We start from the raw sequence: 25,790 nt of genomic DNA, 5'->3' as shown, positions 1-25,790 counted from the left end.
TGGTAGCAGTTCTGATATCCATGTGGGAAGAGAAAGGCAGATGCATATGCAGGAATGAGCACATCACGTGTCCTGGGACATTGTGCTGCACTGACTGCTGAAAATGAGGAGGAGGAAGGCTGTGGCTCCTTGAGCTTCTTTCTTCGTTAAGCTAAACCTGTGCCAATATGGCATTCTTCTAGTGTTGTCTTCTGTGCCAAAATTGTGATGGCCTATTTTTTCAGGCTTCTGGAAAAAGAAAGGCTGTTGCTTGCTTTCTGCCCTGGCAGACTCTAAGATTTGTGAGACTGTTTCACATTTCCACTGCTTCATAAATTGCAAAAGTTTATTTCTAAAAAGCTATAAAAACAGGTAAGAAGGACCTTTAGCTACTGAAGACCTTTCTTCTGAAATGTTACGAACCCCTGAAATCTGTTGAGAGATATTCAAAAATTAAATTAACACAGGGGTTTAATTTCCTATCTCTAGCACTATATTATACTTTTGCCTCCCTCAACATCAACTAGTAAGAAAGACTGTGCCTCGTCTCCATGGCACAGCACTTAAGTCAGAGGAAAATCAGATTTGTATCTGGATACTGATGTAGATCACCAGCTACCAGCTCAACAAGGCATGCAATAAAAATGTGATGCCCTTTTATAGCAGGTAGCACGGGAACAGTGCAGGAAGGCAGTTTGCATAGAGCATTCTTATAGTATGACTTCACAGTGATACTGCCTTCCTCCTCTACCATTTTGGCCTGGATCTCCCCTAGAGGCATTAGGAGTTTATTTTGCAATGGGAGTACTTACTGCCTATCAAACCAAAACCTGTGCTGGGTACATTCATGTCAGCAACATGACCAGTCCATCCTAAAATTCCTATCAGCCCTGACTAATACGAAGAAGTTCAGAGGAAATCAGTTTTCCGCCTAAATAAGAAATATTCAGTTAAGACTAGCATGGATGTATTGTAGTAGAGTTGTTTGCCAAGGAATGGAAAGGATTAAGGGAAAATGATAACAAGCAAAAAAAAATCCATTGTGTTTATTGGCCAAGCAGTCTCCTATTACAGCAAAATACTTGTCAGTCTCGTGCTCTGCTGTTACATGTTATATACCTCCAAGTGAGAACCATCTTTTTTCTTGCATGACCAGAGAATATAAAGGGAACCATCATTGAAATGGAATGGCAGTAAATTTAAAGCAAAAAAAAAAGTATTATTCATGGAATACGTAATGATTCTGGTAGATCTCATTGTTGTGTAATATTGATCCTATCCCATGGCTGGAACTGGATGGTTAAGTAATTTGATGATAATTGATAACAGTTTGAGTAAAGAAAATATTTAGGATATGCCCATCTCATGCTTCACATCATAAGCCAGTGGAAAGGAATCGATACTCCCAACATTCTTAGCACAGCTTTGTGGCTTTATATTTTGTGTGCCTTCTGTGCCACAACTGACACTTCCTGAGAGGTGAAGCGCAGAGGTGCCTATGTCAGTGTTCTGCTTTAGATCAGAAGTGCAGCTTGGAAGGAGTTTTCCTGATTGTCACCACTTGCCATGGTTCATGCATGAGACAGTCTTGCAGCAAATGGACTGAATTCCTTTTAGATTAAACCTAATTGAAAATTAATTCTGCAGCTACTAATGGGCATTCAGTCTGTAGGACCAGACTACAACTAGTCCAAAGTAAAATTCTCTGAAAATCCTTGTGTGTAGTGTCCTCAGTACCAACAGAGCCTGTGCTCCCACTGTTACAAGTTTCTTGCTAGCGCAGATACAGCTTATATGGTCTCATCTAGGCTTCAGTTTTCTTCCTTCCAGGGGTGATTTCACCCATGTACTGCAAAAGTAATATATGCAGAAATCGGTGCCGGGGAATGAGGCCTGGAAAGTCTTGTTCAGAATCTTACTGAGTGCAGTGGACCCAAACAATCTATTTCTGTCTATTTGCTGCCATGGTTCTCTTTTTTTTTTTTTTTTTTTTTTTTTTTTTTTGAGCTGGAGACTCTAAGAGAAGGATGGCCATATCTCTTAAGACAAAGTACCATCGAGACCAGTATTCAACAGTGACTTATTATGGAAAAGTATAAGATGGGGCAGGTGTTTAGTGATGCATCCCCAAAACAGTCTCTTGGCCTCTAAGAAGTTCTGTCTCATGAATTTCCAGGAATGGTGCCTTCATATTTAACAGCCTATGACAACTTTCTTTCCTGTGATGTTGTGTAGTTGATCCTTGAGTTCCTGTAAAGTTGTAGCATTTATAACATCCTTTAGCAAGTAATTCCCGAATTTAACTACATGCTGTGAGAACAACTACAATTTGGTTGTTTCAAACCTGTCACTAGTTTTTTTTCTAATGCTCTGTAGCTCTTGTGTTGAAAGGGATGGTAAATAAATGCTTCCAAACCACATACTCTACACCATTCATGATGTTTAAGAACTCATTTCTTTCTCTTGCAAGTGGGGAAAAAAGGTAGTTTTGTAGCAAGTGATCTGTTCTTCATATACTTCCATACCAGTGGCTTAGGGATTTTTTGAGGCTGAGAATGCATCTTGGGCCATCATGCTAAACAAACACTTTATTTCTTTTTACTTTCTGTGGTGTCCAAAGCAGTGTGTCTACTATACACACACAGTGTGCAGCTATGGTGTTTATCTCTTTCTGTTACTGGTCCCTTTAAAGGCCTGTGGATTGATGCAGAGCTGTATGTTTTCCCTGCATATAATGGTAGGACTGAAATTTCTAGTACCTGAAAGGCAGTTCTAGTTCTTTGTCATTTTAGCAGAGATCACCATCCAAATGCTTCTGTTGCTGCCTGTATTTGAGTTGTAATAATACCTGGCTTTCCTACAGTAATGTGTTGGAATATCTTTGAGAGCATTAAGGAGGGAATAAATATCGTAGGAAAATACATGCTAAAAAATTTATTAGTAGCCCTAACATTGATGTGAAAATACTCTTTAATGATAAATACATTTGAGAATATAATCAAAACATGTTAAAGCTAGTAATCCCTACATGCTCTGTTTGTGTGTGTGGGTGTCTCTATTATAATGTGGACTTTGATCCAGATTATTTAAACAGATTGTAATCACCAATACAGGCTGGGGATTCAGGTGCTCTTTACCTCCAAATATATTTCCTCTGGTATGCAAAACTGTTTATTTCTGCAGGAGCAGCTCACAATATGGGATTTCATGTGTTGTAAGGAATTGGGTGCCAGTGAATCAGGGCTGATCAGGTGCTGTTAGGCTGATATTCTCACAAAGGTCAAATTAATTTTCTATCACAAAATTTCTTAAGTTTGTGCAGAAGACCACCTTGCATGACCCAGGAACAAGATAGCTGAAACTCAATTTTCCTTCTCACTGAGAGAAGACGGAAGAGATGATTTCTGTTCGAATATGGGGGTCTCCAGTGTTTCAATCCGATAGTCCCCATCAAATCTCACTGTGACCTGCAGTGCATCACTTTATCAGTTCCTTTCTTTGTAATGTTACCTTTCAAACAATTCCTATCTTACCTCAAACATGTATCCTTAGGAGGAATTAGCTCACATTTGTAAAGCAATTTGAGGAAGAAAAGTGGTGGTTTATTGCTACTTATCATTAATATGTTTTTATTGCTGTATCATTTTCTCTAATGACTCCCTAAAAGCCAAATGGTTTACTAAATAAATGAAAAACGGTCCATCCAGAACCAGACAAGCTGCTCAGTCCATATGTTTAAAATACGCAACTGATGGGCTGTGGAATTAATGTACCGAACTTTAGGTTTTATTAGTGGAGGTTTTGGGAGAGAAGAATTTCTCCCATGATTGTTACAAAGCAGAAGAAAACAAAACATTTCATGCCCATGAGGGGCTGAAATAATTTTTTAAATACACTTTGCAACAAGAAAGAGTGAGATTTGTGAGAAATATTAAGAAGCACTACTATAAGTGAATGAGAATAGAACATTTTGTCCAGTGTCAGACCTCTGTTCCAGCACTTGTGTCATATGTACTGTCACTCTGTTCTTGTGCCCCCACTGAATGGCAGACTAGAGCTGCCCAGCAAGAAGCAGCTGGCCAGCTTGTCTTTGTGAAGCCATTGACCATGCTCTGTTACTAAACCTGAATATGCCAAATCACCATCATTATGAATAATCTACTCTGAATTTCTCTGAATGTAAACCCTGAGGTATTAGGGAAAGGATTTAAAAAAAAAAAAAAAAAATCTAGGCAGAGGTGTCACAAGCCTCTTTAGGAGTAGGCCTTAGTTGGTGGTGTAGTCCATCTGGCAAGCTGGTTTGAATACATGCTGAGGACACTGAAGAAGCAACTGCAGTGTGCACTTCTGCATGGCAGACAGACAGGTAGAGCCTTCTCCTCTTCAGGGTATCAATAGGGTTGTCCTCAACTACCAGGTATGGACAGACTATAGCTCAGTCCCTCACTTAACAAGACCATTGCATCTCTGAATGGGTTTTTGGTTGTTCATTTAATTCTCCTTCTTGGTGTGCTTGACATTGTCATTGCACTGAGCACTAATAGGCTCATCTTTCCTGTGGGTGTCCATCTTCCTGTTCCTTTCCACAGCAGCTAGGGTAAAAAGTACCTTAATTATAGAAGCAGTGAGGCAGTGTCCTGTTAGATGTTATTAAATCATATTTTAACTCTTTGCATTGGGTCTTGGGCATTGCCCAGCACGTAGGAGATGTAGGTAAAACTCAGTTTGCTGAAAATAAAGCTGGCTCACGAATTCATGACTTGATAGAGAAACTGAATTAGAAGATTCTGGGCAGTAACGGGCTACTTAATGTACTAGAGAGAGGCTTGACAGAAGCTAATGAATAAAGGATCCAGATGACTGCAAATCTGAAATCTAAGCAGTGAAGGTGACTATGACAAACTGTTCAGTGAAGTTCTGGATTTTCCATCTCTGCAGCCATCAACCCACATCAATTCTTTCTCTAGCAAAAATAAGCTTTAACTGAACACAAATTTTTAGCCTGTATAACTTACCATTTATTGCCTGTGTTATATGCAAGAAGGGTGTATATGACCTAATGGTGTTTTTCAGCCTTAGAATTCAGAGCAAAGTGATATATCTGCTGAAATTGCATTTTACAAAATTAAACTCTTCTGTGGGAGAGTAAAATCTCATATTTCCTGCTAATGGTGGGCACTTTTCTCTTTAGAACTACAAAGAAATATTTTGTTTTATCTGTTTCATCTGAATCAGACCATCTTGGTTTTTTGGAACTTACTAAAAAGATTTTGGTCTGAGTTGGCTCAATAAAACAATAAACTTAATTTCCCAATCAGAACTTTTCCACACAGACATTGTAGTTGATTCAACTATGTATTTAAAAAAGAAAAAAAAAAAAACAGCTAAAATTCGTGTTTACATTTAGAGCAAACAAGACTGCAATGAGGGAATGTTTTATTCAACAGAAAACCTGAATGTTAGATCTGTAGAAATCCATTAAAATAGGCATTTCTTCTTTATTTCTTCTTTTGTTGTTTTTAACTTCAAAATCTAAGAAAAAGCATAAAATTTTGGAGAAGTGTTTTTAGAAATGTGTGAAAATTCCCCAGTTGAAGAACCTTCTTTGTGAATCCTGTCATTGTTTTATCCTCCAAAAGTCTGTTTGGTGCTTAAGAGCTTTGAGGCTGAACTAGTGTATCTGACTTTTATGAACTGATTTAGCCTAGCACAGCCACCTGGCAAGAGTTAAAGGTGTAAATTTGCTTGTAGTCAGGAGGAATTTAATGGTTTTTTTTCCTTCTTGTTCTAGGGCTTTCAGCAAAAATTCTCCTTCCATAGTAAAGAGATTGTGGCCATCAGTTGTTCCTGGTGCAAGCTGGCGGTAAGTGAACAATACTCAGGGAGACTGGTGGCAGCTTCACTGAGTGGCCATGCTGAAAGCAATTTCATTTTTCGTGGCTCAGAGGGTTCCCTCTCTGTGAATCCCCCCCAGTTTTGCCATTTCTGTTCATTTTGCTTAAAGACACTATAACTGACTGACATGAGTCCTCTAGGAGAAGATTCTTGCTGCACAACATAGTCGCTGGCTACCTCCCATCAATGCCCTGCTGCTGCTAGCTCAGCCAAAGGACTCTTAATACACACAGCTGCATCAGACTAGGTTGTGGTCTTCAGTCTGTGATCTGTGTTTAAGTAGGAGTGATTGGGTTTTTTTTGGTTTTGGGGTGTTGTTTTGGTAAGAAGGCATGGCTAGAGAAAATGATCTTTAGTTATATGTTCCTAAAACTCCATGGTTTGAAGGACTTGAAGATGGTGGAGTTGGGAACATTGCTCCAGTTTCTGTACCATCACCCTCTTACTCCTCTCTATGCTTCCCCTTTGTCTGTCTTGATCTCCTTATCGACTCTTTTCCTCTCTTCCAGTTTCATAACAAAGTCACCTGTTTCATGCTACATCACATTGAGGAGCCATGTTCCCTGGGGGCTCACGCTGCTGTCATTGTGCCTCCCACCTGGATCATTAAGGTGAAGAAACCTCAGGTAACTGCATGCTGATGTCTGTTTCCGGAGCTGTATGGCTGCACAGGGCCAACCTGGCTTCGCCGCTCAGTACTCCTTCACTAAGGCATGCTTGTTCAACCCTGTATCTATCCCTGAAACCCAGCATACATCCATGGTGATTATGAACCTCTATCCTCCCGCACCTCCATCCAGCCCTTTAGATTTCCCTGTTTGGGATGATTAGCAACAAACATGACTTTTGTTCTGAGCAAATCCAGCTCAGATTTGTTCCTCTAATTGTGAGTTCAGCGAGCATACTGCAAGAAATCCCCTGTGTTGCAGGTAGTCAAGCATGTTTCATTAAATAGAGCTGAGCAAATACAGGGAAAAACTGTTCGCAAACATTCACTTGAACTGCAGTAAGAATTGACTGTAGTTGGACTGGCATCCCTCTGAATTTTCTGTCAATGGACATTTAAACAATCACGTCTTATTTACATCTGTGCTTGTTGAATGTCAGCAATAAGCCCACGTGCTCATTTAGTTGCAGGTAACAAGCATTAGACTTCAGAGCTTTTGTAATAGATGTGGTATGTCTTGGAGAGGATAATTCACTGGTGAACACAATAGGGAGAAAAGGTATGCAAAAGAGAGCTGGCCAAAAATTAAAAGGGGATTCACGTCAGGCAAGAAGTATTTTTTTCTTTGAAAGTCTGTTTTAACTCCAGGTTGAACTGAAAGAAACAGACAAACAAACACTGAACATATCAGGGAGTCAGGAATCCTGGTAAAAGTTTTATTTCAGAAGCACTGAAACAAGTTGGTTTGTTTTCTTCTGAAATGAATAGTCTCTGGGATATTTGAACTTCCCACTCATGTTTTCTTGTAGTTTTACTCCATTGACAGGAATGCTGGTTTTATAGAGTAGTGATGTGTCATTCTTAATGTTAGTGTGTCCATCCTTTGAATTGACCCCGGGCTTCCTGGCTCTGTCCCCTGCTTGTCAACAAGAAGCTGAGAAGTTTAGACTGTAGGCAAGGCAGCAAGACAAAATTAGTCCCATGAAACTGGAAAAAAGTCTTAAGTTGTGATGCTGTTCAGTTTTTAGTTCCAGTCTAGGGATATGATTGTCAGATTTTTGCATGAATAGCATTTCTAATAAGCTGGATATTAAAGACAAGGTGGGAAGGGGAAATACACATATAGCTTAATCAAAGTTGTCCAAAGAGACGGCTATTTCTCCTTTAGGTCCAGAGAGAGTAGGCAAGATCCCTAGCCACCTCCATTCTGGAAAAAAAAAGGTTTCTTTGGCATTTGTATCTTCTCCCCGCACTCTTCTTTCTCTGTTGGTTTCACTCCACCCTCCTCCAGAAGAATCTTTTTTCCTCTCTTTTTGAAGAATCTGAGTCCTTGACAGGTACTTAATCTCCTTGGCTAATTTTCAGCACCTGTGTCATATTTGATAGATGTATCCATGTCTGACCTTACTAAAAGCAGCCTTTCTTCAATCTTTTTAATTTTTATTTTATTCAATATTTATTAAAAAAAAAAGTAATCAACACTTGTAATTTTCTTTTGATTTGGCATTTGGCCAAAGCAGGGTACCTTCCTTATAATATTTTCAGAGAATTTTCTTTCTTGTCTGTTGTTTTTTCAGAAAAGTTCCAATAAAAAAATTAATCTGATCTAGTTAATTAGAATTCAAGGGAAAAATGCTTTTAAATAAAGATTTTAAATGTTGCTTTGTGTGCCTGAGTCATGAGTGGAGAGGAAGTACTTCAATATTCCCTCTCCATCACATCTTGAGTCCTTGAAATTCATGGTCAGTAGCATGAAAAAAAATCTATCTTGAGTAATTGAAGCATTAGCTAGATCAAAATTATATTTAGCACAGAAAATGGGCATATTTCCATGAAACTTCTTAACAGCACTCATTGCGCTATTAGTTCTGGGGAATGAATCCTTATTGCTGTAGAAAATACTAACGCATCTTTCAGATGTGTTTTCAGATTTTTGGCAGAAGGTTTTTTTATTTATTATTTTTTGGGGGGAAATATTTTCTCCTCTCCTGCTGTTTCTGGCCAGCTCTACTTCTGTGTATTATGACTCTCTTCACCCTGTATGAACATTTGGTAAACACTATGAAATATTCAGTGCATTCAATCCACAGCATACAAACACAATATTCACAAAATTTTGTAAATTCAGATAGTAAATAAATGTGTAACCAGCAATCTGTTTTTCACATATTCCACAATCGGAATAAATTTGGCTAGAAGCCTTTTTGTTATAAAATATTTCCTCAGCTCTAATTAACTACTTACATTGGTCACAGGCAACTCCTGAACTGAATTCCCTACTCATATGAAATTGATTTTAGTGGTGCCTTCATCCTGTTTGGTTGTTTCTTTTAAGCAAATAAGATGGCTTTTTGTAGCAAAATCTTGCCCTGATTTTTAATTTTAATTTTTATTGCTACAAAAATGGTTTTCCATGCTTATTTTGTACAACGTGGGTCACCACCTATCAAATATTGGGCTTGAATAAAGAGCACACTCCCCCTCTGATTAGCAATGTTGTAGTGAAGCATCATGGTGTAATTGGTTAAGGACAAATCTCTGTTGACAACCTACATTCTAAATGGGGAGCTTTTGCTTCTTGCAAGCAATTGATTGCAAGATGAGGAATATTCAGAATGGTTCAAATAGCTTTGGGATCGGTGGTAGCCCTGTATGTAATGACCCATTTACATGAATGGAAAACTCCCAATACCTATTCCATGTTATTCATAATGTGAGCCACTTCTGTAACATTTTTACTGATTTTTAGTGTTTCTGTACTGTGTTAGCAGCACTTTGATACCAGATCTGTTTTCCTGGGGTTTAAATCAATTCCATCTCCTAGTTTGTGATGAAAGTAGGTCACCCCTGTTGACTGTTGGTGTATTGTTATAGGTGAGGTTTGGTAGCCCAAGTCGTGTTAGCTCTAGAAATGGACTTGATATATGCTTATGTTGTGAGAGAAAAGTAGATAATAAGGAGGATCTGGCTGATATACTTACTGATTCAGTCTGTCTTCTGTTTGGGAAGACAAAGGCAGTAACTGTAAAATTCCAATTTTTTCTTTTCAAGGTGAGTAAACATGGTGTTTTCTTCTCCTTCTTTGAGGACCTTTTAAAAGTGCTAGTGAATATTTATATTTCTGGGTTTATTTCCTTATTTCCTCAATTGCTGAGTTCAGCTGACTTGTCTGATGGTGGTTTTTGAACAACCAGAAGATGCTCAAGATTGACCTTCCCAGAGGCTGTTCATTATTTAAATCATTTGAAGCCCAGCATGCTAAAAGCCTTTGAAAATGAAGGCTGAAATGATCTAAAGGAAAATGTTGAAAGGGTCCATTGGATTTGCTTTTGAGATAATCTGTGGCCCTCACGCCACCCAACACCATACAAGCACTCCAATTCTTCTATTCATCTAGCTAAGCTTGCTGAGAAATATACTGACCATTCAATAATATGGAAAATTTATTTTTGAAGATGGTCAAACTGACATCCACAAAAGAGAGGTTTTCTTTCTAGAGACAAGTTAGGATTTACATATGGTGCCTATTTAAAGGTATGCTTTGCTATCAGGTACTGTGCTGAATAACATTATATGTTTATAAAATACTCATCACCTTGTTAGGTGGACAAGGTAATGTACATCCATTTCTTCACTTCAGCGTACAAAGACTGATGATTACTCTTGGCTGTTATTCTTCTGCATGTTTCTACATAACCTGTATATGGTTAAGGAGTGTTTTTTGCCTTTCATCTGCTATGTACATGCAGTTGCAATCATTATAGCAAAGCTTTAGGTTGTCTTAACACTGCAGGTGAAGGCATGTTAAAAAAAAAAGGTGAAATAATGTAGTTGTGACGTAGCGCATTGTAGTGCGTTTTTTGAGTGTGGAAATTAAAATCATTATAATCATGAATAGAGGCTTAGACTAAAACAGTTTCTCTAATATAGCTCTATGCCTCTTCCACCCCACCCATAGGCAAGGAAAGAGATATGTTATAATGGGATTTAATGACAACTACATTTAAACATTCTTTAAATTATTCTTTTAAAATTAGTAAGTATTTTACTGAACTGTCTTTGCCCTTTCCAGAAGAACTTCACTGGGCTTGGGTCCACCCATTGTGGAGGTAGAATAACAAGTACAGTGGTTCTTCCAGAGGTACAGTTAAGTACTTGCCTGGTATAATACCTAACTTGAGTTACAGACTAATATTTGCCAGCTGAATTCACTGCACTTAACCAGCAGGATAAATATTTTAAATTTTACACTTGGAGAGACTGAAGCATGGGGAGAAGGCTTGATATGCCCCAGACCTTTCAGTGGACTGCTGGCAAGACTGTGGATAGACTAGATCTCCTCTCTCTGTCCTGTGTTATGCCCCACTCCAAGGAGAATCCTTCATCAAAGAATGGCTGAGGAACTAGGGGGAGTCAGCTTTGAGAGTAATGTCCTGTACCTTTCTATTGACATAAAGACTTTTGTCTACAGTCAGTCTGAATACTGAGGTAGGGCGATGAAAGACCATGCAGATGATATTGCTGATGCACTTCTGTAGTCAGTGCAGTCTTTGTGGTTTATCATGCTTTCGAGATCATTTTGTATCGGAGTAGGGAAGAGTACAAACACTTCTTTAGGTGGTTTCTCAAAGTATGGTCTAAAAGGGCAAGTGTCCTGTAATTGCTCTGCAGAGCTGTCTTGTCTTCAGTATTTTCAGTAAGCAACAAAGCATGACTATATCCTGGTCCACAAGCAATGTTGAGAGGTGACAAAAAGCTGGGAACCTTGTGCTCTGCATCAGGCTTCTCTTGGTCTGGGTGCAAAAGGATGGCCTCTTTAGGTATTTGAGCTAGATAGCTGTTATGTTTTCTTAACTTCTTAGATATGTGGAAAGATTAACTTCTGTATCTCGTGTGTTGTACTGAAGTCTTGAAATTCTGACAGTGTTGTTAGGTATTAAGCAGAATCTAGTAGCTATTTTTGTTAATGTTGGTTAGCAAGCAGGATTAAGGACAGACGTCACTGCTTATGGATTTGATGATCTCTGCTCATTGACTTTTTTCATTAGTGGTACTCTTTTGAATAAGGTCAGGGCAGAAATGAACTTTTGGATGAGCTGAGTGGATCTTGCTTCCCCTCTTGAAGCCAGAAAATAATCAATAAACTTTCTTCTAATTCCCTGTGTTACTTTATTTCCTGGAGACGGCTAAACTGGAAGACGAAATACTGAGAAAATATTTACAGTATTTCCTATAATACAAAATTTCAATCACATGGAAGGGATTAGGGTTTCCTGCAGGTTTGACTTCAGTTACTGAATTAAAATAATTTAAAAATAAAATAAAATTCCCCTTCTTGGACTGTTCTTACCACACCAGAACAACTTTTGGTTCAGTATCGCTGAGCAGGCTATTGCCAGCCTGGAGAATAGCTTTGATGCAAGTTCTATTTTAGTAAGTTCTGTAAAAATAGAAGCAGTTTTATATTTTTTTCTATGTAGTTAAATGATACTGTTATTTAAAAGCAAAGTAAACAAACCCCTCACAAACACCCCGCTCACCCAAATCCTTAAATTTTAACAGTTCAGTTTGTTCCTTAGTAGACGAATACACAAGTTTCTTGATAGGCTGGAACTGAGTCCACAGTGCCAGCATCATTCGCCATGGTGGCCTACGTTATGTCGAGTCATGATGGTTGCCAGAGCTAAAACTTGTTGTTTTCTTTCCTAAAAAAAACATGAAAAATATCTCATTTATCATGTTTTTTATTACATCTTTATGCAGGTGGTCTCCATACCAGGAGACGAGCCTGATTGGGCAGGAGACTGGAGCCCCGAAGGGGAAATGGGCGTCTCCTACCCCTATTGGGAGGGTTGGCAGGTACAACATGTGGTGTTATGTGAGTCTATGGGAGCATCTGATCTTTTTCCCCCCTCACAGCGTGGGAAAGTTTCCAGTTCCAAAGCACCAGTCTGGTCTCCGTGTGTGGCTTTCTCCATAAACGGTGGTGTGGAAGTGTAAAGCATGCAGCGCATGTAATTTAAATCTCAAGCATGTGCCAGATACTCTTATCATTCTCCAAGTGGACATGCATGGAAGAGCTTCGTAAAGGGGCTCTGTCTGGGCCTGTCTTCTAAATTTTGTTTTGCTTTTCATGTATTCTTTTTTCTTTTGATGTAGAACTCATTAAAGACTTCAACGCGGCGAAAGAAGAGAACGTCTTTTAAAAGAAAAGCCAGTAAAAGAGGCAATGAAGTAGGTATTAAAGTGCTTTGGAAATCAGTCTCCCTTTGTTTAAATGTCTAAATGCAGACTTTAAAGTTTAATTCTTTTACTACAGTGTTTAATATATTTTTTCCACTGGAAAATTCCATGCTATTGAATTTGTTGTGAGAAGAGATCAGTTTTGATAAAACTTGTATGAGAAGTTTTATTTGCTGAGTTGATTTTTTTCAAGAAACAACATACCAGACTCCAGAAGGACCAGCAGCCTAATGAAACAGCGTTCCCTTGGGATGTAAGAGACTCAGCTCAGACCCTTGGTTTCCACTAGGCAGAGCAGGGGTGTGAAACTGGGGTTGTGAAATCCATGGTGAGTGCACTGATGCAAGGGTCTGGTCCAGTTTGAGGGTGTCTCCCTCTGGAGATCTTGTATTAGAAATATTCTGTTTGTGTGAAAATTGACATTGGGCCACAAAGAGAGAGAGAAAACAGATGAATGATCTGATGGTTTGATTTACCATGCAACTTATGGAAGACATTGTTTCCAGACACTGACTAGTGGATTAGTTATACAGAGGAATAACAGCCTCATGGGAGAGGTGGAGGGAGGCTTACCTCTGCATAGCCAAGGCTCTCTGGTTAAGGTCCTCGCTTGGGTGGTAGGAGAGCTGCAGACCAGAAATTTGAATCTGTGTCTTCCACAGCCCAGGAGAGTGCCCTCACTACTGGGCTCTCTGGTGTCCTGCAGGGGTAGGGAGGCAAATATTTTTCTCATTGACATGTCATGTTTGACCTGTGACATTTGTTCAAAGGTGGGAGGGCAGCAAGGCCAAGAACTCAAGAACAGATCATCTGCAAATAAGTGCTGATACAACTTGTCTTGTAGATGGAATTAATGAAATAAGTAGCTTATGTCATTCTATTTTCTGTTGAAAAAGTGTTCATATTAAAAATAGCACTTTATCTGACACATTAGCACTGTGTGAATAATTGCTTTTTGGGGAAATAACATTGAGTAAAATTTCAAAATAGTTTTGTGTTGGCCTGAAGTGATTTTCTCCTCCCTATTATTTTCTTACTTGATTGTCTCATCTGGATAAATTAGTCCCAGGTGAGCACCACATTAACATAGCTGTACTATTTCCAGTACCTGAGGTAGTTTTGTCAGAGCTAGGTTGGGTTTCCTGCACATGTTAGGCCAGGGAAACATACATGGCTTGTACTAAAGCTGTTTCTTGTTTCTGTTTCTCAGGATAACAAAGGTCGGCCATTTGTGATAAAGCCTATCTCCTCTCCACTCATGAAGCCACTGCTGGTTTTTGTCAATCCAAAAAGTGGAGGGAATCAGGTAAGAACATCTGGATCCAGGTCACAAAGCTGTAGTTTAACAACAGTGTTTCTGCAAATGAGACTAGTTCTTGGTCAGTCAGATAGGAAGAACTCTATGCCTCACTGCAGTCCTCAGAAGAGGTCCTTGCTGTTGAATGCCCTTTCCACTTCAGTGGAATTGGATGGATGAAATGGATACTTCAGTATTTGAGTAGTTATATTCCTATCTTGAGATTCTTGAAAGGAATCTAAAATGATAGTTTGGAGGTTTTCAGAAGGCTTCGTCTTTCTGCAGAAAATTTGAATTGCCAATGAAGATTTTTTTTTTTATCCAAAAAGTGGATTAATTTTACTAGGGAAGTCTAGTAAAATTAGTGAATGTGAAATGACACATTCCTATGGCATTTTAAAAAATCATTACTGGTCTTGTACTGTACCAGAGAACTAAGTTTTGGTGACTTACATGCAGCACACTTCTTTCTTAGTGTTCTTGGAATTAAAACTTATCCAAGTGAATGTTTTCCAGATTAGTTCTGCCACTTTTTGAATATCAAATAATCTGAGTGCCTTTTGATGAACAGGGGTTTCTAGTTGAAAGGGAAAGATTGACGAAAGATACAACAGAGGCCTATAGAGCATGGAGAATAGCATAGCTGTTGCTCGCTTTCTCCTCTGTTAGATGAATTAGGGAGGATATCAAAGGAAACTGCTAAGACTGATTCAAAACAAAGAAAAAAGTTGGTCCTTCTCACAGTAAGTATGTATTTCAGCTGCAAAACTCTTTGCCATAGGATGTTATGGATGCTAAAAGTTTACATGGACTGAAGGAGAGATTTGGAAGAGAAAACCCTGAAGGTTACTGAAGTCCTGTATCCTCCTCTGGCTCAAGAGTTCTATGAATTACAAATAGCTGAGGCTGGGAGAATACCTACAGCAAACATCACATTTGTTTTCTCTGTTCTTATACATTTTCCTAGGCACTTTGACTGCTATTCTTAGTTCTCCACTTAAGGGAAGGTGTCAGACAGAAGAGTCATCCCTCAGAAGTGGGAGCTACTGAAAATTCCTGACTTGCACCTCCCAGGCCATGTCTGAAATGCATTCTTGAATTACTTTTGAATACAAGTTCATCCCATAGGGTTCTTAACCCTCTTCTGCTAGTAAGAGATCCTGCCACTTTGTCTGGGTAGAACATGAAGGAAGGAATTAAGAGTATCTAGAATATGAACCCAAGAATTTGAGAAAGCAGAAACTATATCTTCAGGTGATGGGCTGGCCACACTGTAGTGAGTGAGGGAGCATTGGGGCAGCTGTAGGCTATAGAGTCCTTGGCTCCTGCTTCATTAGATGGTAGAGGGCTACAGTTATGAGGGTTCATGGTGGTGATCATGAAGGTCAAAGCAGTGTCATTGCTTGGATGTTGGGCAGGACACTGTTCAGTATGATGGTGAGTTTGCCCATGAGGCTGTTCAACTTCTTGCTGTCATGTTTGACTGAGGGTGGTGTGGGATAACGGATGTTTCTTCTTGTTGCAGGTGGTGAGAGGCAGGAGAACAGGTTGCTGTGGGACCTGTACCTTTGATCTGACCCCAAATGTCTGTTCTTATGAACCATTAGTGATCTGTGGTGTTAAATTCAGTCTATATGTATGCCTATGCACCCTGCCCAGATTGGTGGGTTGCTATTCTATGGAGCAGTCATCTGCCCTGCCATTTTCTAGTTTGCCTTTTTCTTGGTTTGTTTACTTTCTAAAGGACAGAAGAAAGAAAAGCAGTCCAAATATAGTGAATAATGAACACTTATTTCTAATAATCATTAAACTATTCAAAATTTGCCTTCCTTTGATTTTTCTTTCTTTCCAGGGCACCAAGGTTCTCCAAATGTTTATGTGGTATCTGAATCCACGCCAGGTCTTTGATCTCTCTCAGGAAGGGCCAAGAGATGCGTAAGTGCTTGAGCCTTCAGTGCTTTGGTCCATAATTCTTTCTGATCAGGAGAGCAGACAAAGTTCTGCTTGGTGTATGAAGTTTATGTATCCAGATTTTGGTAGTGAGCGGGAGGGCTGCAGTGGTGGCTTCTGTGAGGAGAGATCAGGAGCTGCTCCCATGTCAGACAGAGCCAGTTCCAGATAGCTACAAGACAGACTCGCTGCTGATCCCAGTGCCTACCATTCCCTAATGGCTGAGCATTATGGTGGGGGGAGGCTGCCTCCAGATTTCCATACGTGACAGCAGCATGCAAATATCTCTGATTGCTGAGTAACTAGCTCAGCTTATCTGGGTAACAGCTGAAGTGTGAGCCTCTTCCAAGGGAGGGAGGACCTGTCTTTAAAGGGCTGATTCTCTCTGCTAAGGGTTAAGAGACCATCCTTCTGTGGTAGTTGAGATGGGGATACTTGCTTTACTTAACCATCTGTTCAGCACTACTTTCACAAGTTAAGCAGCACAGAAAGATAGTAATATAAAATCAAATATTTACCTGTATAAGAATGGTCCAGGTATCTGCTATTCAAGGCACCTAAGCTTTTTTTCCTAAAGAAACACCTCCACTGCTGATCCTCTCATGATGTATAGAAGCTTTAAGGTAGCCATACAGTTTTCAGATATGTGTAATGGAGTTAAAGGAGGATTAAGTCCTCTGGTCACTCAGCTCTCTCCATGTGAATGTACCCCTTTCATTACAAGATATTTCATTATGCCTCTCTCATGCAACTAAAGGAGCAGGTCTTCAATGGATACTTTTTTGGCTCTACTGTTGGTATCCTAGATCAGATATTCAGAGAAAGAACTCTATTAGATTTTTTTTACCTTCTGTGGTGTTAAAAATAGTTACCAGTTGAAGAAATTATCATGTTCTACATGCCTCAGAAATGGTGGCTCAGAAAATCCTGATGAGGAACACTAAATTTTGCTTAAACTCAATGTTTATATTTGTTTGCTTTAGGATAATGGAAAAATTAAAGATTTTGTCATCTCCAGAGGGAATGAGAGAATCTGGCCTTTCAGATTTAGCATGGGAACATGCTAAACTGATCAAATACTCCTCAGGAGGTGCTGCCTAACCATGGAGGAAGGCATCATTTCACATCCTAGTGGCTTTGCGTGTGTATGAAGATGTGAAGTGAGCCCCAGGGCTCAGGCTGAGTTGGGGCTAGTGCTGGCTGAGGCTGCCCGGGCAGATGCTTCTTCATTGCCAAGGGTTTTGGTAGCACCGAGATTACTTTTTTAATTTTTTTTTTCTCCCCGCTTCCACCCCCATCCTTAGTAATGAGTATTTGAAAATGCAGTAAGCAGTGGTTAAACTGTCACTCTGCAAAATGCATAAAAAGTGTCTGCATTATTATTCTGACTTTTTCCCCTTTTTTTCCTTTCCTTCTCCTGGCCAGGCTGGAGCTGTACAGAAAAGTGCCAAACCTGCGGATCCTGGCCTGCGGCGGGGATGGGACGGTAGGTGCCTGGCAACCCCGCAGTCATCGGCCAAGTGATTAAATTCCTTGCAGTTGTGGGTTTCCCACCTTGTGATGCTTGCAGAGATAGATAATGTACCTTACGCTTGTGAAATCTACCTTTTTAAAAATTTTTTTGATTTTCTGTGTGGCCTGGCTTGCATAGTGGTGAAGCCAGATACTTATGTCCAAGGTCCTATCTGCTTTGTGCATGTAGATTTGGTACAGCTTAAAAATAAAGACTTAACTTTGACCTCCTCTCACTATTTATATAGATCTGAGGGTCTAGCAGGTTAAGTCAGTATCTTGGAGCCATTAAATCTTCCTGTCTCTATGATGTCCGAGTACAGTCATTAACAGGGACTCCTCTGTGCCTAAAGAAAGTGAGTTTCCTCATTTTTTTTTTTTTTTACAAAGCACTGTGAGGAAGAACATTGCATTGGTCATATTAATAGCCTGGGATCTGGCAGATCCAGGTTCAGTGTCTGTCTTTGCTACTGAATTTCTGTGTGTTATTGGATAAACAAATAGGGTCAGATCTTGAAAGGATTTAGGCACCTTCAGTTGGAGACAGGCTCCAACAGGGTCCGGAAGCCATGAGTGGGTAATAGAAGTATTACAACTGTATTACTCTTTCCAGTACTTAGGAATATTGTAAATGTCAGCCTGTGCCACTGAGTGCTTAAATACAGTTGAAAAACTGACCTTTAATCTCTGTGAAACTCAGTTCCCCAAATATGCATTTGATAATAGTTGTAACAGTAGGAAGGTAGGTAATGGCAAGGTGTAATGACTGGCCAGGATAGATATATGTAGAAGTTTAGGGCACGGGGTAGTGAGCTGAACCCCTACCCTTAACCCATCTCTGCTTGAATTTCTGGGGGAACTTTCTGTTCTGCTTCTGTGGGGTCTTTTAAAACCCCAGCCATAGGGGGGTTATAAATACCAGTGCTTCTGCAAGACTACTGTCTTGCTGGTACCTGGGAAAATACGATATCACTTTTACTGTATTTTGAACTTTCTTTGAGAAATGTCCAAGGCATTGCTTTAGCAGGAGGCATAAGCTGCAAAAAAGTGTTTCTGCCTGTTTCTGAAAGTCTTTTTCTTCCATCTGAGGAAGCCAGTATTTTAATAGGGGAAAAAATATTTTATCCTGAAAATATTAAAATAGAAATGAATTGCAACTATGTTGAGTCTGACCATCCTTTGTTTTCCCTTTGAGCAGTGCAAGCGACAGGTGGCAGCACCTTCTCATTAGTATGAGCAGCACTCCACTATTACCTCTGCTGCTGCTTAGTTTGAAGCAAATTAATATCTAGTTATTCCCAAAGCCATTCCTTTTAGAAATGAAAAATCTGGCTCAAATGGACTTAGTGAATATTCAATGAGACCAGATGTTACCTTGCATTACTGAGGTGAATTAGAACTTATTGTAACTTTTCCATCATCGCTGCTTGCTGTTCCTTTCCAGGGCGTAAGTGGAAAGCTTTGTTTTCAAAGCGGTCAGGAGCTTTCTGTTTACAGGGAAATGAGTCTGTGTCATCCTTGATTGTAAAACTAATGTACAAGGTTCAGAAATGACCTCAAGTTAAATAGCAACGTTGTACATATAAATTAGTAATTTGAAGTTTCTGTTTATAAGTTAAAAGCATTTACAAAAGTGGTAGGTATTGTAATGTTACCTGTACCAGTGGGAGGCTGAGGCACAGATGTACGGATTAAATCAGTGGTAATGACAAAGGGCTAATAACGAAGGACTTTAAGAAGTCCTGGCCCCAGTGAAGTTATGGTGACTTTTTATTCTGTCTCCTGTTATCAGTACAGAAGGATAAATATTTTGAAAGGTAGAGGATTACTTACCTCTGAAAATTCCTTAAGGACTCTTAGTCTTACCATAGTGTTTATGATAGATCTAGGTACCTTTGGTGACACCCAAGTTCATGAGTTGTGATTCAGATGACTGTTGTCAGACAATGAGGTCTCATACAGGAACACATCCCAGATGAATGCTTTAATAATTGGACAATTGGCTATGATAAGTAGCTGTCTGATGAATGCTATTTATACAGAATTAAATCTATCTGTCAAGAGCCTTGGTGAAAGATGTACTGTAGAATACCAAATAGTGTGGTGGTTACTGTATTTATCAGGCCACCGCCTCTGCAGTCCTTCAAATTCCAACTGTTGTTCCCAATTCATGTTATTCAGCGCACCTTTCGTGAAGCTCCAGTGTCATCCCAGTTTGGGTTAATAATCTGTTTAAAATCATAGTAATATTAGTTGGGAGAGGAAAAATCCTGTTCAGCAGCAGTCAGGATTTCAGTTTTCTGTCTTATTTAAAAACTCCCATTTCCAGTAGAGACTGCATCTTTGAACACTGGCATTAGGAAAAAAAATAAATCACACTTTATCATTTTATGTTTATTTTTCCTTATTTCTTTATTTAAAAGTGTGGCACAGGTTCTTTCACAGATTGGAATTAATTTTTTTTTTAAAGGTGAGAAATAGTTTAAGAAATAGTCCTATTTCAGTCATAAAAAGTTTGATAACATCTTCAGCAACAATTCTTTCCCCCCTTGGAAATTACCATTTAATGAAAACAAAGTATTTTACAGTAATTTGTTCCTTCTGGCTAGATTTCTATTTCAAATTTTACATAGTCCAGAATAGGGACAGGAGAGAGAAATGACTCTCTAAAATACCTAATAGCTTGCAATACAAAAGAGCCAGATTCATCATTCCAACCCAAAGTCTTCAATACTGAGCGTTAGAGTTTCTTTTATTCTAGTCTTTTATATACATATGACTAGAATACATATATCCATATATATAAATTATGTTTTGCACTGAGTGAAATAATTCAGCACTAAGGTCTCTTGTCTGGGGAATGGGAGACCTGTGAGCAACTCCCTGCTTGACTTCATTTGGACCCTCTAACTCCAGGACATGTTCTGAGATACCCTGTTGTTTTAATGTGTCTCTTACATCTTCTTTCATAACAGCTGTCAAAGGTTTAGTTTCCTTTAGCATAACAGCAATTTAAAAAAAAAAAATTATCTTGAGTTGTCTAAATTATTCTTCACTCATTTTTACATACAGTATTTTTCAGAGCAATATCTAGGCTGCCTTATAATACCAGGTGTAATTTTATGTGTTTTCATTTCCTGCTTAAAGAATGGCAGCTTATGTGCTCGCTTTCCTCAGTATCTCTGTGTGCTGTTAAAGACAGCCAGTGTTTACATCCCATTGCTTCTGCTTGCACAGGAACTTAATGAAAACTGCTGTACCTGTTCTCCAAAAGGTGAAACCTCAGATGGGGCAGTTGTAGGGTTAAATTTCAGATATCCTCATTCTTCTCCCTTTTGTTTTACTCTGTAAAAGGCGTATGATCAAAATACATCTTTTTCCTTTTTTTCCATCCCTTTTTATCTTCCTGACTAACAGTTCTCTGCATTTCCCATTTTATAGGTGGGCTGGATCCTCTCCATCCTTGATGAGCTGCAACTCAGCCCCCCGCCTCCTGTGGCTGTCCTACCGCTTGGCACTGGGAATGACCTTGCCCGTACCCTCAACTGGGGTGGGGTAAGCACTGACTGGGGTACTCTTACATGTGGGTCTCAGCTTGCCGCTCTGATTTAGTTGTGTAGGGTGGAACCTCATTTTGGCTAAAGTAGCAGGCAGGGCTGTGTCCAAGGTCTACTTCAGTTAGGCACAATAGTTTGGTTCAATTTCCAGTCTGGGATCTTGAATTACTAATGATGTAGTAGCTGTAATAAAAGTGTACATAGATGCTTCTGCCTGGTATTTCAGGCCATGTAGTGAGGAGGATATGCAGACTTCTAATTTAAGCATAGTTTAAACTTTATTTCTCTATATTTGTCATTGACTACACCACTGGAGTTATTCCAAGCAAGGCAAATATACTTTGAGTTCCTCTCCTTATGACCTTACTTTGTCTGCCCAAGACTTGTGTACCTCAGCAATAGCTTGTTCATGTGTTTGATATATCAAAATTTAGCAATATTTTGAGGTGTTTTTAGGAACATTAGATCTGGCATTTTAGGCCTGTGTAAAAGTAGGGAGGTCTGCCAGGTAACTGGTGAGTGACTTGCTTTGCTTTCACTATCCGTGGCTGATGCTCTGGTGGCACTCTGCTGTCAGGGTTACACAGATGAACCAGTGTCCAAGATCCTGTGCCATGTAGAAGATGGGACCATTGTCCAGCTGGACCGCTGGAATCTCCAGGTTGAGCGCAACCCTGATTTGCCACAGGATGAGCTGGAGGATGGGGCACGTAAGGTTAGAGCCTTCTTTTTCCCAGAGACACTATAGGATGCTTTGGGTTATACCATAAGCTGCATGGGTGGGGAAGCTCTAAAACTTTTCAATTCTCTGTTTGCATCTGTTCCTTTTGCTCTTTTCATCTGCCAGTGCTTCCAGAGTTGTGTGAAACATAATGCATACCAGCAATTTATTTGTTGCTGGTAACTCCCAGACATTGAGCATTTATCTCAAGAACTAAATCCTGGAAAAAATCCCTGTCATTTTATCTGAAAAGTCATTGTTTTTTTTTCCTCTAGTTAACCTGGGGTGGCAGGAGAAGCAACCCTGTGACTACCATCCATTCCTAAATTAGACAAAACTAAAAACAGGATGTAGAATTTTATTCCTTAGGATTTTGCTAATGGATTCCAACTGTTTCCTACTTTACAGCAAGGTGTAGTGTATTTTTGTATTTAATTTCTTTGTGTGTGGGTCTCCATATAATCTCCATTAGGGTATCTTGATAGTTGAAGAGTGGGAAAACATTTATGTGAGGGGATCACATTTATAGTAATATGTCATTTGGACTGGAGATGTTGAAAGTGTTACAATCATTTAAAAAAATAATGATTGTGTGAAACATTTTCCTGTTCTCAGTTATAATTTCCAGCTTATCTATTGGATGCTGCTGTTCTCTCCACAACCCTGCTGGGTGTGTGTAATGATGAGGAGGCCAGATGTGTTCTTCCCTGCCTCATGCATCCTCAATAGATTTAGGGCTTCATGTCTGGGACTTGCATTGCTCCTGGTTATGTATGAAGCAGGAAGAACACAGCTTGAGTTTTGTTTGCCATGCCAGCAATTAGGAAAACCGTTGTATTGACATGTTAAGTGGAGCAGCATTATGGGAAATCTCACTGGTAGCATAAGGATCCTTTTGTGTTTACAAAGATACATATAGGATCATGGAGCGCTGTAGATGTGTTTGTGTTCCTTAGGCTTTTGTATCTGATCATATTCCACAAGCCATTACTAACCTTTAGAGCAAACTTCTGCATACATTTCCCTGATACATTCCACTTTTTTCTTCATAGGTTTTCATGAGATGCCAGGTTTAAAGTAGTTAATTCCTGGTGTGTCATGGAAAGTTTCATTTGTGTTATTTTTACATGTCTCTTTATTATCCAATTACAGCTTCCTCTCAGTGTCTTCAATAATTACTTCAGCCTTGGATTTGATGCACATGTTACACTAGAGTTCCATGAATCTAGAGGTAATAGGAACTTTTTATTTCCTTAGCCTTGGGAATGGGCAGTTATTTTATGGGTTACAAATGGAGTTGGATTTAACATCCTGTTCTTATAATTCAGAAGGAAAGCTGGAACATCAAAAACCAAGATATGTACAAGTAGGAAGGAAGTGATTGTATCATGAGTTTCCAAGGGACTTCATGATTTAAAAATGAAAAAATATAAGGAAAAATGGCTTTCACTGGAGGAAAAGGGCTAAAAGGGGAGCTTTTCCAAGATTTTAATCTTCTAAAGGAGATACCAAGTACAGATACAAAGAAGGGTTATGCTGATGCAGAAGTGTCAGAGTAAGAGCAGAAAGGAAAACAAATGTAAGTCAGGTGCAAGTGTGGAGGTGGAGGGAGGAGAAAAGCTGCAGGGCTGTGGAAGTAGCAGGAGGCTAATTGTGTTCTCAAACTGAACAGCTGTTACCTATGGATGAATATAGCATAGTATCATGGGACTTGGTACAGACCCAAAGTGTCTTTATGAAAGTGAAATGCTTTAATGTCCACAAAAGTGTCAGGAATTTGAGCTGTTGGAACATCTTGTTTGTCCCCTGCTGATGGCAGTTATACCACCCCATACAGATCCAAATGTGCCTTAACAAGTGGGCTCTGGACTGATGTGAACTACTCTATTTATATGGTTTAGACAAGTGCGCTTGTATAAACAAACCTTGTTCAATTGTCTATGTTCAGCTTTTGGTTGTTACAGCTTCATGTGCAGGTATTTTTTCCAAATCACAGCCTCCCTTATCTTCACTTTCATACTATCAGAGTGTCATTTCAAGATGAAAAGATAGCACTCTAATGCCATGCTAAATAAAGAGCAGGATACATGATGGAATGAGCTAATGCATATTTTATAATGTTTAAGACTGCTTCAAGCTTTAGGAATAATAATGAGGGGCCACAAAAGGGCACAGGAATGAAATGATGACAGCTGTATGCATTTTTTAATGAATGCATATCACCATGCATTGCTAATGTGACTGTGAATATACTGTATAGATGAAATGCATGGCTACTTTCTCACTTAATGGAGGCATTATTTAATAATGAAATTATGGAGCCCTATAAAAAATGTATGTTATTCTAGAGATGCCAGTGTTTTAAAAATTTACATGGGTGAAAAAATACTTGGCAGAGCAAGCTGTGTGTGAGTGGGTATGTGTGTCCAGGAGAGCTTTTTCGTAGCATAAGTGTCTGCTCTTACAAGCTGTTACTGCTGGTGTCTTCCTTATCTTCTCAAATGTTAAAATATACAAAGTGAGTCCTATGTAATTTAGGAGAGAAAATATTATAGCCTTGGAGGTGTTGCTGGTGTGTAGGTTTTATTGTTTTTCCTGTGGAATTGGGGTTGTTAAGCCTGGAGAAGAGAAGGCTCTGGGGAGACGTTGTTGCACTCTTTCAATCCTTAAAGTGAGCTTATAAGAAAGATGGGGACAGACTTTTTAGTAGGGTCTGTTGTGATGGGACAAGAGGTAATGGTTTTAAACTAAAAGAGGGTAGATTTAGACTAGATACAAGGAAGAAATTTTTTTATAATGAGGGTGGTAAAACACTGGAACCAGAGAGGTGGCAGATGCCCCATCCCTGGAAACATTCAAGGCCAGGGCTCTGAGCAACCTGATAGAGTTGAAGATATCCCTGCTCATTGTGGGGGGAATCGACTAGAAGACCCTTAAAGGTCCCTTCTAGCCCAAACTATTCTATGATTCTATGAATTAAGCAGAGCCAAACATATTCTGATCTCATTTACAACTGATGACAATTTAGAGAAACTCTTAGCAATACTTTTAACAAAACTTAAAGCACTTTCATGACTGTAGCGCTTGGGCCATTAAGATAAGTGGCTGTATGCAGTTGCTTATGTGGGGCTATTGTAATCACATATAGTTTTAAAACAAACACACACCATGCTCCAGCCCCCTGCCAAATCAAAATAAATTAAATTGATTTGAACTGTCAGCCTATCAGGGCACTTTATGCAATAGAGATTGATCAACTGTTACATTTAGAATAAGCAATGATTGCGATGTCTCAGAGGAACCTGTACATGAATGTGGTCTTTTCCATGGCAACATATACACTTTTCTTGTGTCTAATCAGATTGAGCCTTGAGGATTGGGTCCAAGCCTAATGTATCTAGCTCTGCTTCTTCAGGAAGTGTTCTGGGTAGTGACTCTTTCCAGTTTCCTCCCTTGTTATCTTTATGCTTTGGTGGAGCAGGGGAGAAGCAATTTTCTTCATCCCTGTTAACATGCTGTTTGATCCCTCACCTCGTTTGCAGAACACCCCCACTACCCACACACACAGTGTCTAAGACACTCCATTTCCTACTCCCTTGATGGCTTGAGGACAGTGAGGATGGAGTGAGCCTTGAATATGAAGTCAGCGATTTACTTCTATAGTCAAAGTTGCACTCTAATCAGCTTTAGGCTCTATTCCACATTGCAGAAAGAGTCCTTTCTCCCTACCCATGCTTGTCTGCTATGTCAGAAGTAGAAGCAGTTCAGTATGCTGAAGGAATGCTGAGTCCCTTACCTCAGAAAGGCTCCTTTTCTGTTCTAAACTGGGACTTTGGTTCTGGTCAGTATTTGGTGTAAGAGCTATGTAAGAGCCAGTGCTCTAGAGCTATTGGGGATAGCCACATCAGAGAATGTGCAACACAGGCACTGAGCCTTCAGGAGCCTCCCACTTCTTAGCATGGGTTTTGA

The 25,790-nt window shown here is 39.5% G+C and overlaps 1 protein-coding gene across 4 annotated transcripts in view; it reads left to right on the top strand.

The window, feature by feature from the left end:
- Positions 1–25,790, top strand: part of DGKI (diacylglycerol kinase iota) — a 221,565-nt gene that overhangs the window by 97,707 nt on the left and 98,068 nt on the right. For 3 of the 4 annotated variants that reach the window (XM_074871780.1, XM_074871783.1, XM_074871782.1), the window contains exons 7-15: positions 5,771–5,842; positions 6,384–6,500; positions 12,701–12,775; positions 13,995–14,090; positions 15,934–16,016; positions 17,457–17,517; positions 20,985–21,098; positions 21,678–21,815; positions 22,974–23,052. In XM_074871780.1, coding sequence (XP_074727881.1) covers positions 5,771–5,842; positions 6,384–6,500; positions 12,701–12,775; positions 13,995–14,090; positions 15,934–16,016; positions 17,457–17,517; positions 20,985–21,098; positions 21,678–21,815; positions 22,974–23,052 — 835 coding nt within the window. The remainder of the gene's footprint in view (positions 1–5,770; positions 5,843–6,383; positions 6,501–12,700; positions 12,776–13,994; positions 14,091–15,933; positions 16,017–17,456; positions 17,518–20,984; positions 21,099–21,677; positions 21,816–22,973; positions 23,053–25,790) is intronic. The other variant, XM_074871781.1, reaches the window with a different exon arrangement.

Source organism: Strix uralensis, chromosome 5, assembly GCF_047716275.1.
Source record: "Strix uralensis isolate ZFMK-TIS-50842 chromosome 5, bStrUra1, whole genome shotgun sequence".
NCBI lineage: Eukaryota > Metazoa > Chordata > Aves > Strigiformes > Strigidae > Strix > Strix uralensis.
The sequence above is the reverse complement of the archived record's forward strand: the minus strand, read 5'-3'. Positions and strand labels throughout refer to the sequence as shown.